General features: G+C 40.9%; 1 protein-coding gene across 1 annotated transcript in view; it reads left to right on the forward strand.

Annotated features, from left to right (window-relative positions):
* LOC108791868 (neural cell adhesion molecule L1-like protein) overlaps nucleotides 1–17,334 on the forward strand; it is a 132,403-nt gene that overhangs the window by 50,033 nt on the left and 65,036 nt on the right. Inside the window, exon 2 of the mRNA XM_018562471.1 lies at nucleotides 11,202–11,363. Coding sequence (XP_018417973.1) covers nucleotides 11,202–11,363 — 162 coding nt within the window. The remainder of the gene's footprint in view (nucleotides 1–11,201; nucleotides 11,364–17,334) is intronic.

Genomic DNA, 17,334 nt, shown 5'->3' on the forward strand with positions numbered 1-17,334 from the left:
AAAATAAATAGCTCATCAAAAGATAAAATAACAAATACAGCTTTTGCTGCAATATTCAGTGTCAATCCAGAGATTTCCTGTGCAGTACTTTTTCCTGCCACTAAGTGTCCTCAGTCTGATGGGCAGCATCATTCAACCCATTTCTTCTGGGCCCAGGTTACCCTGGACCCACCCCAGCCTGTTACTGGACAGTAAAAAGGAAACTAGCAAAATAATGAGCTCATTGCTCTGCATTCCCCTCCTATCAGCTTGCTTCTTGGAAAAACATGAACTGATTGGCTCCTTGTGCTGCTTCTTATTTTTTTACACTCCAACTCTGCTATAGAGAGACTGTAAGAGGCTGATATCAAGTCAAATGCAAGTACTTACACTGCTTGTATTTAAACTACATTTAATGATGCATTAATGATTACAGAGCTGTTTTCATTGCTGTATTTTCTATCTGTCTGGAGTTCAGCTTTAAAATAAAGTACTACTGATTTAAAACCCCTTTTTCTCCCTTGCTGGCTAACCCAAAATTACCAGCATTTTTTCTAGTAGGAATAAAAAATAGGACAGAGTCTAGCCAAGATAATTACTTCTTATGGGCTGTGTGTTTATTTGCATCCATTGGCTTTTCTTTAAAATCTGATGTGTAATTGCAAAGTGAAATTTTGGTCTGCATGCCTTTGGAATTCAGTGATGTTCTAGTTAGGTCAAGACCATTCTGCTCAAAAGAAGGCCCAATGGGTCAAAGGCAGCAGGGTTGCAGAGTAGGCACCATTTGATTGATATTTTATTGCACTGGACTAAATTAGGTTGGGTTGGATTTAAAGAATAACTACACTATAAGAATAACTATAGATATCCATTAAGTAGCCCCCTCCTTCACTCTATCAAACTCCTTTCCCCCAAGCCCTTCTTACCTGTTTTCACAGGTAAGCCAGCTCCTGCCAGCATGGACAGATGGGTAAAAGACTAATTTGGGGTAGGGGGGAGGTAACTTAAAGGATATAGTTATTCTACCCTTTAAAAGTTAAATACGCCTGCTGGGCAAACTTTCTTTTCAAGTTTCCATAGCCAGCAGTAGGAATTGTTTATCAAAATGTCTGAAAAAATAAGTTTCTCTCTGTCTTTTACTCTTCTAATGAATGGGATAATCCAATTGGCTGATGTGGGTAAGAAATATTCTGCCTTCTGATCCTGCATAAATAATGGCAATATGAACCGTGTGTCTGTTTAATTGAAGCGGTACACTCTTTAACCAGTTGACATCCGCGGTTTTAAACCCCCTTCCCAATATGTGAAACACCCGGTACCGGGTGTTCGCATTGGACGGGTCTTTTCTGCCCGTGCGTGCCCGCTAGGGGGCGCGCGCGAGCAGAAAAAAATTGCAGTCTGGAGACGGCAACCCGCAGATGCTGCAGTGCCGTCCATCCGTTTTTTTACTACGGGCGGACGGCAAGAGGTTAACAGAGGAACCCGGTTGTATACAAAAGTTACGTACAATTCTGCAAAGTACAATTCCAGGAACCTCAGCAAAAAAAGCAATGCATAAATGGAACTGAGGGCTCACAAGATGCTATCAGACACATTTGAACATCTGGCCTTTGGTTCCAGAATGGCCATTTCAAGTCTTTTAGTGTATATTGTCCTTTCCACTTCAAAATGTGAAACAAAATTGATGCATTATCTGTGCTGGCTTGTTGCATTTAGATTTTCTCTTCAACTCTTAATGCACTTGACATTTACATACTTGAATTGAGTTTTATGCTTCGGTACTTGGTTGAAGTTCTTTCTAGAATGTTCTTGGATATAGAGTTCATATGGGTGGATGAAATATTGAAAAAGAAAACCTTTGCTTCAAGGCTTACAGATGTCCCGGGGAACTCTACCAATAGTGAATAAATATCTATTTAATAAAGGTTTTGCATCTTACAAAAGTAACAAAAACAATATACAATGTACAAGTGTTTCTCATACAATGGCATAGTCAGTTTAAAGTAACCAAAAACAAGCCATAACAAAGACCCGTTACTATAGGCAGACTATAAAGAAGCACAATTGGAGTCTCTGAGGGAGGGTCAAGAAGTAAAAAAAATCCTAAACAAAAGTAGCCAGTGTTCATGAAAGGAAAAGCGGGAGAATAAGACAGAGGGGAAGAGGAGTGGAAGGGAAAAACAGAAAAGGAAACGAGAACGAGGGTAGGATGGAGAACACAGTCACGATGGACCCAACCACAGGGAAGCCAAAATCTAACAACAATAATCTAAATTTAGCCGAATAGGCGGACATAAATGGGCAGAGCATTTGTTTAAATTCTGTAGAGTCCCTAAAGGCCAGCCAGCAGGACCAAGCCTATGACACATTATCAGATCTTTTGTGCTCAGACGCCACTAGGTCTTCTATAGTATAGGTATCATTCAATATCTGTGCCCACACTAAGAGGCTCCAGGTTGAACAGATTTCCTGTACCTAGAGATAGCTACTCTAGCTGCTAACAAGCAATGGTGCAAAATTTGAGTTCGGAGAGTGACCCAGGACAGGAGAGCCACCTTAGGAGATGGATGTAAACTGCAGATGGTCATTTTATGATAGCAAGTAAAAACCGAGGACCAAAACTAAGCAACTATAGGGCAACTCCACCATATATGCAGATAGGCCACTACTTCCTTAGCACATTGACAACAGCAATTCTACAAATAGTGAAAAATTAGTTCCTGACATTCCTGTATGCATATTTAAGCTCTTGATGTTTCGGGGGCTCAAGTGGAGAGCTACATGTGCCGCCCCAACGGGGCATAGAATATGAGATGCATAGCCTCAGTTAATATTAGCATTGTTATATAGGTTAGAATTTATATAGTGTGATTTGCCTAACTATTTTCTCATAGCTAAATTCATGTGTTATCCTATGCTGCCATCTAGTGGCCTTTTGTTGTAACAAACATGTTTTTCTGTAATTATTCCTCATGTGATGACGTATTTCCCCTAGTGTACGCGCCTTCCTTCTTCCTGTGTGCAGTACTTCCTGTGTCATGGCCACAGTTAGAAGCCACATGTAACAAGGACACACATGTAATCTGCACAGTACGTAGGAAAGGCATCATTTTCTGACCGCACAATACTATAACCATTCATCTGCTGTTCCTATCATCTGCTGTAATCCTGATGTAAAGAATAAACACCTCTTTTGAATGAATCGGTATTGACGAGTTCAGCTATCTGACGAGGATTGTCCGCAGTGAGTATATCTGCTTATACAGGCCAGGCATAGAGGTCTCAGCAAGGGATATATTTCGCTATCACAACGATCGGAGTCAGAATACTACACGTTTTGACTGTTCAAGCATCCTTAAAGTTCACTTTATTTGTTGTTTTATGAAGCCAGTATGCCACCATCTTGATGATAAAGCTTAGGTTCAGTTTTCAGTTTTAAATGATATTATCACACTTACCTCTGAGCCAATCACTTTATTCAGCCTCTGTTGCATCACTGGTTTCTTCATCACTTTTAGCTTCAAACATATCAGTTTCTTCAACTTCTGCTGCATCACTGCTGTCTGCTGAGTCACTGTCTATATATACAAGATCATCCTCAGTTCCGTCCATGGCATTGCTGATTCCACATTTCTTGAAGGACTTCACAATCACCTCGTGTTTGACACCATACCATGAGTTTAGAGAGTTTACAGGTTGTTTTTCACTTTCTGACATTTTTATGGTCACAGAATGCTCCGACATTACCGCTATGGGCACTGCCTACACGATCTCCCCAGCAATAGCTGACCTCAGGTTCAAAAGATTTATGATTGGAGGAGAACTGTTATCTTGTCTCTGCAATCCCTGAGGCTAGTTTGCAGTGGTATCAGCACTTTCAAAACCGTGGCCCCCGTGTATAAGACGCACCTCTATTTTTAGGTAAAGATTTATATGAAAAAGTAGCGTCTTATACACCGAAAAATACGGTATATACAAAAGCAGAGACTGTGACATTCACCAAACATTAACTGCATGTGAATCTTAGCATTTCAGAATTGTGGCAATTATGAAAGATCTACACATTCCACCTCCAAGCTGAAATTGTGTACACACTTTGTGGACAGGAGTGATCGTGAGATGGCTACAAATGTTAGCAAACATTGGCATCATACTACCCCATTCACCATCTTTTTTTACAGTGATGCTTCAGATTGTGTTTTCTTTCTGAATGCTGCATGAATGCATGTGTTAACGTGTTAGGAATGTATCCAGCATCTTTCACTTTCTACAGCAATGCAAAGCATTCAGAGAAACCAATGCAAATTAAAGAGTAACAGTGCTAACTTGCTTATCTGACCCTAATTAGTAACAAGTGATCACGTGTGTCTGGTGCACATGACCATCATAAAACCTTTATTGTTTCCAGGACATGGTGCCTGGATATTTAGCATGGCATAGCATCTGCGTGTGCATGTTAAATCATCAGCATGCAGCCAACAATGGACTTTTGTCCATGTACACATTATTTGTGTTTTATAGCATGCATATAAATTAATATGGATTTTACCTGCATAAGAATTATGACAAAGAATGAGCTTAGCTCAAACTCATAGAAAGGTTCAGCTCATAAAAGCCTGGAGAAAACATGTTTTCAGTATTAGTTCCGTGATAATACAAGGAGAGAAGGGCATTTTCCCCAGACCCACAACAATAGGTACCTGCTGTTAGATGTCTTGGAAGTAAATCCTGAAATGCTGAGATCCACAGCTGCTAGTAAACATTTCATATAACATTGCATAAGGGTGCATGGTTATGCTAAATTGACATTGCAAGCAGTCAAAACACTGTTCTTTTATTCCCATTGCTGTTTGGAAATGAAACGGTCGATAAGCTGCTCGTATAAGGAGCTCCAAATGTGGGTCATTTGGGTAAAAAAAATCATTAGAAAGAGCTTATGGAGTGCTAATCAAGTATGATGAAGGCTAGAGTCCAAAATTTATAGGAATTAAATACTAAACCTGACATACCAGCAGCTGATGTGTACAGAACTCTACTTTCCTAGTGCATTTGCTGTCATGCTCATGATCTAGCCAATTGTTCAGCACCCAACCTCATTAATTCTCTGTTTTTAAGCCCTGAGGAAGAGGGTGCATCTATGACCTTTGAATCGCATCGCTTTCTTTTCATATCGTTTCCAGTATATCAACTTTGGACTCATGCCTCTGTCATCATTCTTGTTAATGCTTGTTAACCTCTTCCTACTGATCCATTACATTTAACAGAGCCCTTTTAATACAAAGGACATTTGCCAAAGCCAGCACAGATCGAGACCTATTGAAAACACTTAACAGTTATGGAAAAGACTTGAGAAAATCATCCAGCCTTTGAGTATAAAAAGTACAAGGGACATCGAGCACTGAAGAGAGTGTGCTGAGTTGTGATACAAGATGGTGGTCTCAGCTAAAATGAAACCATGGTCAAACTATAAAATTACACATATGATGTAGGCTTCTCATATTAGTAACATAATAGTACTTTCAACTTTTTTCAATATATATTTATAAAAAAAAATTAAATAACATATATACATTAAAAAATTGTTTCCTTAAACATATACGTTAATTCAATTACAACAGTTATTTTTAATCTTTTTAAATCTACAGCTTTCATAAAATTAATACCTGGTGGTCCTGCCATAAGATTCCTCATTCAGGCACTTCATGTTATGAGGTTGCAACTATCTCTAAATTAGGGTGGCTCCACTCTATGGAGTAGCAATAGAGCCACACTTGGACAGCAGCACTGTCAACCTGAGGAGAGGATAGTGGTACAAGCGCTAGCAAATTTAGATGGACTCGACTAATAAATTAAAACTGAACTGCAGCTAACACCTTTGAAGCAGTTACAGCAACAGTTTGTTTTTCCTTACTTTAGAATAAAGGTTTTCCATGCATGAATAAAAACTAACCATTGTCAGCACCCCTATCAGTGTTAAATAGTTTGTTACAACCCCCTAACTGCCACATTTGCTGGACAGCTTGGTCTGTAAAGGAAGTTGAAAAATTACAGACTTCCTGGGCAGATCACCAGGTGAAAATAAAGGGGGAAAAAGAAAACGAATGCAGCCACCCCAGCAAAGTATTGGTAAGCTGCAATATATAAAACCTTTAGCTTTTGGGCTCAGATACACTTTAAGCAGTTTTTTTAGCTCAAAATTCCAATTTTAATATGTAAAAAATTATAAAATTGGTCCAGTAGGGAACTAGTTAACCTATACGGAGTTGCATTCAGTGGGTTTTTTTTATATCCGCCTGGAGCTCAGCTTCTAATCTTTCTTGGATCCGAGGAAATCATTCAAATGCAAGAGGAACAACAAACAATGTAACATTAACATGAAAAGTGTATGTTTCACATTTCTTCTATACAATTATTTCAAGTAAAGTTGATCTGGATCAATTTAATTGAACGTGTGACCCAATAATGACTGTTGTGCCTAGCAATAATTACATAGCGGAAAATTAGGTTAAAATGCCCCGTGTCTGCCTGTATGGACATCCTTCCAGTCTACTGCTACTGTCAGACTTCAGGTAGACTCAAGCAGCCAATGCCAGCTGTACTTATGGATTTTTAGACTGGCAAGATACAGTTATGATTTCCAGTGCTATAAACATTTATCTGTCAGCTATAAACTTTTATCAGTCCGATGCCTTTTGGTTGAGGTTTAATCAATTGACCGTGGAGTGATCTTATTTAAAAAGAATCATCTGTTACCAAGAGATTACACCGGATAGCTGAATCTCCGCAGTCCTGTTGCCAATGTGTCACTCCATCTGTGTACTTTAAATACTTGGCAGCCTAATAATGACAACATTTTACAAGTAATTACATCAATTAATGGCTAAAAATCTGGACGCATTTCCACAGGCGTCACAGAAAGAATAGAAGAACCAGTCTTTGAGTCCAGTGTGAATCGGAGCTTTAAAGAGGAAACGCGTTCTATTTATAGACGGGTTTAAAGAAGAAAAAAAACTAAAAGCATTTCTTTCATGTACTTTCCTCCCACCAACTAGTAAAAACATGGGGGCACTTTGCAGGGACTTCAGGAAATGCTGAAATCCTTGTTCCTACATTAAGAATGCTGTAAACAATAGAGCAATAGAATCCCAATGGGCCATGTGGCTACTCGAAGTCAAAACGGTTACAGAAGAATTTTTATAAACCATCGACTTGGGGCTACCCCCGCACTTCAAGGGTTATATGTATTTACATACATAAATACATATATTTATAATATATAGTTAAAATAATAAAGTTATACTCATCTTCTGAACCTGCTCCCTCCTGCCGTTCTCTTCTTCTACTGCAGCAATTGTATGTCCCTCAGTGTCCTCATGTCCTATACACTATGTATAGAACGTGATAACTCACGGGATCTTAGACCGCTGCAGCGGAGGGGAAGAGAGACTTCAGGGACCGGTTTAAGAGCAAGGCCACTCAGGGGATCGGGCAAGTATAACTTTTTTATTTTCTTCCCTAGACCAATACGAGCAGTTAACCCTTGAAGTTATATGTATTGACATACATAAATACATATAACTTCAAGGGTTAACTGGATGGAGGTTCAGAGGATGAGTATAACTTTAATTTTTTCCTCCCTAGACCAAAATGAGCAGTTAACCCTTGCAGTGCAGGTAGTAAAATGTTTGCCCAGAGTTCTTTTTTAAAGTTTAACTCCAGGATAAGCAAATACTAGAGGTATATATGTACGATTTTCCAGATATGTATAACAATGTAGTGTGAAGTCTTGCCTCTGTGCAGGAGCTTCCTGTAATAAAGACCAGTCACTGCTGCTCCCTCTCCTTGTGCAGGGTGACTGGTCTTGTATCGGTCCTCAACTCTAGTTTTCTGTAGACATAGAGGGTAGGACTGCTGGGTCCCTCCCATAGCTTTCTCTCTTCACAAGCTATGTGCAGCAAAGGGATTATGTCACTGCTAATTGTTATCTGTGATTTCAAAGGCCATATGTGCACACAAACTGGATTCATATCATTGAAGTCACTTAATGAACGCAATACATATATAAACTGCACAGTCCTGAAGCGGTTATACCAAGATAACAGCTGCTGCAGGAGTCATGATTATGGTTATGTTTTTTTTCAGCTGACTGACAACTTTCAGATAAATGCTCTCCACCTTCAGGGTTCGTTTACACCATAGGCAGTGCGCTCCGGTCAGAATCGGACCGGAACGCACTGCCCGCATTGGGGCCAGCTCACTTAGTTGGCGGGCTGGAGGGGGCGTGGCGGGCCATTGAAGTGAATGGCACTGTAGCCACGCCCTGCAGCTGCAATGCGATCGCCCGCAGGGGATCGCAAGGCACATCGTGCCTGCAGTGCTTTCCTGTGCGGTGCGATCAGAATATGCAGCATTTCACCCCTACACCGACTAAAATCAGCCGTACATCGGCTTGCTGCAGCTGGCTTCAGGTCGGCCAAACATGCTCAGCATGTTCGGCCGACCCGAAGTGCAGAAGGAGTTCGAACCTCCGGCAGACTACTTGCTGCTGTTCGGCCCTTTCTCATAGATGCCGAACAGCAGTGAGTGAACAGCCTCGGCTCGGCTACCTTTGTGGTACCGAGCAGAATAGAAAAACAGTTAAAAAAGTACAAAAAATAAAATAGAAAACGTTTGGGCGGTGCTAGCAGTGACAGCTAGCTCCCCCCAACTGTTTCCTATTGGCCGGGCGGTTCTGCTGCCGTCCAGAAAAAAAAACCAACAACAACAAAAAACACCATAGGAATGCATAGCTAGATTCCTATTGGCTATTTCCCTTTGCAATAGCCAATAGCAAACTAGCTATTGCACCCGCCCACTGCTGCTGTCAATCACTAGAAGGGGACCTGATGGAGAATTTCAGGTCCCCTGTGCTGATTGACAGCAGCCGTGGGCGGGTGCAATAGCTAGTTTGCTATTGGCTATTGCAAATTGAAATAGCGAATAGGAATCTAGCTATGCATTCCTATGGTGTTTTTTTTGTTTTTGTTTTTATTCTGACGACAGCCAACGACTCCGATATCAGAAGAAAAAAAAAGACAACAGAGCAGGGAAATGTTTACTCTGCTCGATCGAGCAGAGTAAAACTTTCCAGGAGAAAGTGTTTCTCTCCCGGGCGGCCGGGAGCCGCTATCTAATAGCGTGAGACTCCCGGAGCATCCAGGAAAGTTGGCCTGTCTGGAGATCAGCGTCCCTGATTACCTGGTAACCAGGATGCTGATCTGTCTGAGCAAGTGGCCGGAGCCAGCCGTGAGATGACGGCTGGTTCCGCCCAGCAGTCAGTAGCAGGCTGTCAGTCGAGCTGAAGCATATGTGTTCGGCTCGGCTGAGCCCCTCGGCCAACTTTGGGAGCTGTACGGGCTATAGTTCACTATAGTCCGTACAGCAGCCCTTCGGTTCTACTGAATGGAAGGGGTCCTGGGGTCGAAGCTGGCCGAAGGATCAGCCGAAGCTACGGCTAGATCCTTCGGCAGCTTTGTGAATAATGTTTTAAGGTAGAACTCCAGCCAAACCCTTTATTTTTGATGTGCAGAATCGTTGAGAACCTCTGTCAATTTTGCATTGCCATCTGTGTCATCATTGAGATTTTCTCCAGTTCCTGTTTTAGTGATGTAACTGAAAATGAGGCAACAAAAAACTGACATGAAGTCTAAATATGAGCTAGAACCTACACTTTATTTTGGCTGTATATACAACAGTTTGAAAAATATTATAGGTCTTCACTTTTCAGTAACCTTTAGCCCAGACCTTCCAACTGCACTTCTTTACTGGATCTGGAGTAGGACCTGATAACACAGCTCCACATTTCATAGCAAGAGAAAGGCCCCTTTGACACGAGCGGTCTGATCAGATCCACCTGTCAGTTTTTCAGGTGGATCTGCATTAAAAAACAATGTAACCCTATGGGCAGCCGAATGTAATCGGACATGTGTCCCCCTACATTCGGCTGCCCATAGACCTTCATAAGATGGACAAAAAAAACTGAACTGACACATGTCACAAGAGTGACATCTGCTCCGTACGGCTCTGATCAGCAGCGGATGTATGCCCAGATCCCCTGCTGAACAGAGGATGTTCACTGGTGTCATGAAGTGGAAAAAGACAAAGGTCTTCCAAACCCTGTGTCTGTGATGAAGACTACCAGTAAACTAAGGGAGAAGGGAGAATGGAAGAATCAAGGGAGGGTCTATCTAAGACTATACCAACTGATACTAAACAAGAGGGGAGAACAGTGGGAAAAAGCAGTGTATACAGAAAACAAGTTGTAGTACTGCTAATCTACTACTAGATGTCAAGCATACACTACAACATAATGATATACAATGGAATCCAAGGCAGTGTAATACCAATAGCAGACAATAGCAATGGCTATGGCAGCACATTTCTGGTCCATTCAGGCTACTCTGAACAGGAACATCAAGATCTGTCATGAACAGCTGTACATATTTTTATTTGGAATGTGTGGAATTTTGCCAAGAGTGTATATTTTCCATGATAGTACCTAGCCTTTTCAGAAGACAAGTGTTCTTCAAAGTAGAACTTGTACTATATAAGTGCAGACTCCATACTACTGCACATTTCCTTAAGGCCTCATTCACACTGCCGCACGTATGCGCGCGTATTGTACCATATGCAACCTATGCAAATAAATGGCTCCATGCACAAAGCCGCGTATAGAGCCGTATATTTGCATAGCGTATATATGCGCAAAAACAGAATGGAACAGAGATGCGTCCGGGCAGCGTATTTCTGCGTATTTACGCGCATATACGCGTCTATACGTGCATATACGCGTCTATGCACGCGTACATGCGTACAGTACATAAAAAATTCCATTACGAGTGATGCATTCTGGGATTGCATATAGTGCACGCATATACGCATACACGCTCGTATATACGCGCATAGACACGTATATACGCAATATACAATTTTGCTTGTGTTGTGTGAATGAGGCCTTACTATGCAGCTGTGCTATATTTTGCTGTGCAGTTTGGGCTGTAGTCAATGACTTAACATCTGAACTGACTTAAAAGTTAGTTTGGAACAAATGAATAGCTAATAATACAGTTGTGTTGGCACACATACGAAACCTTTTTAGAAGTACAGCACATTGTCTAGTGTTTTTGTACCAAGGTTCATGTGTGCTGTTTGGTCTTTAATGCTGAATAACCCTTTTGTTTCAGTCTGCAGGTGCAAGTACTGCCATCCACGCTTCATGATATCCAGGAAGAGGAAAACCCAGGACAGCATCAATACAGCGAAAATGCTTTCTCCATGGGGACCGGCTGCTTTCTTCCTTCTCTCCTTTTTAAAATGCTGTAGGGCTGTTGAAATACCACTGTCAGGTATGCCTTTTAACAAAACATTAGGCGGTATTAAAAAATACAGAAATGGTCTGGACAATGGTGTTTGAAGTGACTTGAAAGACATTCTATATTTTATAAAAATATATATTTTTTAATGCCTTGTTAAAACCAACCTAAGGCTAAATTTAAATGATACCTGGGGCTCTCTGCCCCAGGTGCTTTAAGACTAGGGGTCAGGTGTCCTTGGTAAATTAATACAAAGCTCACACCTCCTCTCGTCCAATCTGCATGCTTGTGGGGACCCCAGTGCTCCACTCTTCAGTCCATGATGCTAAAACACAGGCACAGAGACAGGGATCTTCTCCGACTATCACTTTATTTTAATTCACATAAAACCAGCAAAACAGCTTATGCATTTCAGCCTAAACCCTGGGCCTTAGTCATACCTCATGACTAAGGCCTAGAGTTTGGACTGAAATGCATAAGCTGTTTTGCTGTTTCTTTAGGGTGAATTAAAATAAAGTGATATTCGGAGAAGATCACTGTCTCTGTGCCTGTGTTTTAGCAACACGGACTGACAAGGTGGAGCAGGAACTTTTGCAGTGCACTGGGGTCACAGACCACATCTATAGAGAGGCGCAGATGGGAGGGACATTCTTCCAGTCTCCTCCTTGGCTCTGATGTGGCACTTCACAAGACACCAGTGGCGTAACTAGGGGGTGGGGGCCCTGGGTGCAGTGATAATGTGCCCACCAGCCCTGTCAAATTTCAGATACAGCTTTGGCAGAGCCCAAGGAAGTTCTCCTAAGCTCCTCCTCAGCTCTTGTATGTCATCTGACAAAGCCAAAGGGAGGCCTCGAAAGTCTACCCTCACTCCTCTGGGCACCAATGTATCTGAGTTCTCTTAAAGCGTATCTAAACCTAAAGGTAAAAATGTAAACTATTGCATTTATTGCACAATCATTAAATGTGGTGACTACATTAGTTTTCTTTTTCAGGTTTTACCCTTTATTTTTACCTGCTGAAACAAACAGTAAATCTGTTATTTTCCAACTTCCTTTAACAGACCAATCTGTCCAGCAAAGTTAGGGGGTTGAGACAAACCATTTACCAATGACAGGGGTGCATACAATGGTTAGTTTTTATTAATTCATGTAGAATCTTTATCCCAAACGAAAGAAAATAAACTGTTCATGTAACTGCTTAAAAAGCGTTAGCTGGAGTTCGGATTTCATTTTGTTAGTCAAGTCCATTTAATCTGCTAGTGCATCTAACACTGTGCTGTGCATGGGTGGCGCCATTGTTCCTTCATAGAGTGGAACCACCCTAACACACTGTGGGGTTTATTCACAAAAGGGTGAAGAGTTTGGAGAAGGCAGGAGAAGTGACCAATCTAGGACAACATAGATGAACTGGAAAGTGAGCTGAATTGCAGAATGTTTCCAAATCAGCTATGTTGTCCTAGATTGGTCACTTCTCCTGCCTTCTCCAAACTCTTCACTCTTTTGTGAATGGACCCCTAAGTGTGTTACTGGCCGGATCACCAGGTGAAAATAAATGGGAAAAAAACCTAAAAAAAGAAAATAATGCAGCCACCACATCTAAATAATAGTAAGCTCCAATATATTATATTTTATTTTTTGAGTTTAGATACTTTAAGAGTTCCCTGGAGGACATTTATAATGACACAATGAAGCTGATTTACTTAAATTAAGTGAGAAGTCAATTAAATTATGATTGGAGGAAATTCAAATGTATTTCTTTCATGTGCCCATGACTGACTATTCAAAGTAAACACAGCTAAAATGTATTGAGTGAAGATTCTCAAATCTTTAGTAAATTAACATTTATACATCTGTGTCTTTGCTGGAGTAGGGTGTCAATCCGTGTCGGGTATGGGGGGATTTTTGCACAACATGACACAGCAAGAGGAAACTCTCTCCTCCTGGTATATTTCCAGTAAAAAACATCCAAGAGGTAGAGAAAGACCCCTTCATAATGACTTAGCAGGGCGGTTGGTTAGGAACTTGTAATTATGTTGCATCTCTCTGAGAGGTGGAGGGATATGGTGGCTGCTGCAGCTTGTTAGCATCTATATAGAACTAAATGTTTTATTACATGCTACTGTCCTTTTAACGTGTACCTAGAATCGGATATGGCTTTCATGTTAGGTGTATGCATTCTAAGTAAATTGCAAACACTTACATGTATTATTACCACTGACAAAGATCTCAGTACTCCCCCTGACAATTCCCTCACCTGCTTTTCTCTATTGAAGGACTGCACCATATTTGTTTACTCATTATCTAGGGTCATCATCTACAGTACCTTCTCTACTGAGGGATTAGCTCACAGATAATATAATCATTCAATCCTGGTGTCTGTGCAGTTTTGGGCTGTGTTACAAATGTCTGACACAGATGAGTCCCTCTGACAGCCTCTCATCTTGTGATTTATTACAAAGTTACAACATTGTAATTTAATCCAGGTGTAGAGCAGACTGAGGAAATGCCCCACCTTGCCTGCAGCAGACTGATGGCATCAACTGAGTTTAGATAAAGTCACCTGCCATTTCTTATTTATATGCACGGCCAGATCGGAGGATTGGGTGAATATAATTTTTTTATTTTTGACCCTAGGAAAAAATGAGTCCTTAACCCTTGCAGTCTTAGTCTTAGGGTAGCCCAACTGCAAAGGTTAACAAAACGTTTACCCAGAGTTCTTATTTATATACATTTCTATACCCTGCAAAGCAATCAATTATTATTAACCTGTCCCACTGGCCACGGAAGTGTTGGAAGCAGAAGATTTTTTTTGTGCAGGTAGCAGGACAGGTACAGTAAGTATGATTGCTTTGCAAGGTGCAATTCTCTTTATATTTTTAATTAGCAACAAAGGCAATTTAAAGAGTTACCAGAATATGTTTTGGTTGTCAGGTTGTGTAGTCAGGTTATTAGTCCACAGACGTTCTATATTAGCAGCTTATTTACCGATATACCTTCTGGAATGGCATGCATTATTCTGATATATTTATTGACCGTGCCCCTTATAGGAGTAATGTCTTTTACAAGCCAGAACTGTTCACCACACAGAAATATGTGCTAACAGCTTATGCTCTCAGCTGCTTGCCTCTGATGGTACTTGTATACTGATATAATCACAAGTATGCTTTAAGATTATAACAAGTCCTGTAGTCATCGTATGTTTCTCCCACTGATGAAAGCTGTATCAATTTGAATATATGGTTACCCATATTTGGCTGTGTCTAGGCAATAAAACATGTTTTAGGTATTTAATTTGTCCTTGGGGCAATACATAATTTGCCTGCCTGTTCACAAAATCCTTTTTTTCCTTTACAAGGCCAGTTCTGTTATGCAAGAGGCATTTGCTCTAATGTGTTTGCAGTGGAAGGTTTTGTGGTTTCTTTAACCCACTTCTCCTTCCATACTGATAGTTCTGCTAGTTCTTATTGGCTCTACTGCAGGACTAAATCCATTAAAGGCAGTAGATTTCATTCACTGAGGTATCATCATTATTATTTTCAGCAGTGGGAGCCAACAAGAGCTCAAAATTTCAATCACAAGGCTAAAAATAATGACCATTTTAAGACATAACACATATATTATTATATGCACTATATTACCATAAGTATCGGGATGTCTGCCTTTACACGCACATGAACTTTAATGGCTCCCAGTCTTAGTCCATAGTGTTCAATATTGAGTTTGCCCGGCCTTTGCAGCTATAACAACTTCAGCTCTTCTGGGAAGGCGTCCACAAGGTTTAGGAGTGTGTCTATGGGAATGTTTGACCATTCTTCCAGAAGCGCATTTGTGAGGTCAGGTACTGATGTTGGACACCACTGCATCCGACGCTTTGCATTGCACTTGGTGAGGTCAGGCTTGGATGCAGCTGCTCGGCCATGGAAACCCATTCAATGAAGCTCTCTACACACTGTTGTTGTGCCAATTTGAAGGCTCCATGAAGTTTTGAGGTCTGCAGCTATTGACTCTGCAGACAGTTGGCGACTTCTGCACACTGTGCACTTCAGCATGCGCTGATCCCGCTCTGTCATTTTACGTGGCTTACCACTTCGTGGCTGAGTTGATGTTGTTGCCAGTTGCTTCCACTTTGTTATAATACGACTAACAGTTGACTGTGGAATATTTAGTAGCAAGGAAATTCCACAGAACACCTGAATCAATCTATTTTGGCTGGTCTGGCTCTTTTTATTGGTGCGCTTATAATGTTTTATCCATTGCTTAACCAAAGAGAAACACACCTAGCTGTGGCACCAGTATCGGTTTGTACATGATTCACATTTGCATGCCAGGTGTTTGAAGGAACTTTTCAAGGCTGAATTGTTTCATAAAGAAACCCTTTAATCGTATGCCAATGGGTACATTTCATTCACCATTTAAGCACCGTAATATAAAGTATATGTTCCAGGAAGGCATGTTGGAATCCTGCCACAAACATAACCAGAAAATCTAGCTTGAGCTAGCTTTTTCCAATACACACATGTTCAAAACAGGGGTAGATCAACATATAAATGTGCTCTTAATAAAATGTAGTTCCCTTTTCAATCTTTTTCTTAATTTTCAAATAAGCAAGACAAAACATACATTATGGGAATCAATCATAATTTTCCCCTCTAAAGAAAAAACATGTATATAAATAACATCAGACTAACAAAAAAAGACTACAAAAAAAGACACATTATCTCACATTAAAACGTAATATCAAACAATACAACTCGTCATCTTCTAAACAATTAACCCATGCCAAAATCTCACCATTTTCACTTACCCAACATATACTACCCAACCCCCCCCCACCCTCCAACACCCCACAAAAAAATAAAAAAAATGGAGATCTTCCCCCGCTATCCTCCTCTATTCTCAAAACGATCTGGCCTGGTGGATCTAATAGAGATAGGTCAGGTCAAAGGTCAAAGTCAGAAGACATAGGGGTCTATTCACGAAGCAGCCGAAGGATCTAGCCGTAGCTTCGGCCGATCCTTTGGCTAGCTTCGGCCCCAGGACCCCGAATTGCTGCTGTACGGGCTATTCACTATAGTCCGTATAGCTCCAAAACATATGCCTTCGGCTCAGTCGAGCCGAAGGCATATGCTTCGGTGTGCTGGTTTACACCCTTCTAGCTTAAAATTTAATAATGCTTCCCATGAGTCTCTCCTTAACCGCCTTCCAAGAACCGTATTTAACAATTGATAAACCCCAGCCCAAAAATTACATTGGCCTTGGGGCAGCTCCAACAGATATGTACCATTGAGTCCCGTTCCTCATAACCTCGAAAATAATGATTTAGTTCCTTACAACAACGAATTAGTCTGATATTGGCCGGATGCTGATTGGTGGCAGTAGAGAAGTAACTCTAGTTCAAAGTAAGGACATGCTGATTCTTAGATACTTCCTGTACTCTCTGCCTGTTTTCAGTTACATTATTCCCAGCTATCTCTGATGACTACAGAATCACTCAGAACAGCCTCGGGTGACAATGCTGCTCCTTTATAGATACAGTACAGTAAGCGAGCATCATAACTGTAGAACGGGAAGTGTGCTACTGGCAGGTGTACCAAGTAGAAATAACAGGATAAAAAACTGACTAAAGAAGACTAAAGCAGCCACTTATTTAAGGACTGGTAAGCTGCAACATATTACATATTTATTCTTAAGTTTAGATTTACTTTAAGGCCCTATAGGACTTGTGCCTAACCCATATTCCACATCAGACCAGTTTTTAATCTGCATAGGAATGTATTCATGTTTTAATAAAAAAGCAACTGTGATTGTCAGTATGATGGAAATACTGTATAATTCTTTGCAATTAAAGAGCAACTCCACTTGGCCTTTGGGTGGAGCAGACCACAGCTTGAACTGCTACCCTTCTATCTCTACCCCCACCCTAGCACAGAGTGGTTCTGATTGACTGGCTTTACTAATCTCCATATATTGCTGAGGAGTACATGACTGTGTCCACTTACAGGTTT

Source organism: Nanorana parkeri, unplaced genomic scaffold, assembly GCF_000935625.1.
Source record: "Nanorana parkeri isolate BGI_ZX_2015 unplaced genomic scaffold, ASM93562v1 scaffold579, whole genome shotgun sequence".
Lineage (NCBI taxonomy): Eukaryota > Metazoa > Chordata > Amphibia > Anura > Dicroglossidae > Nanorana > Nanorana parkeri.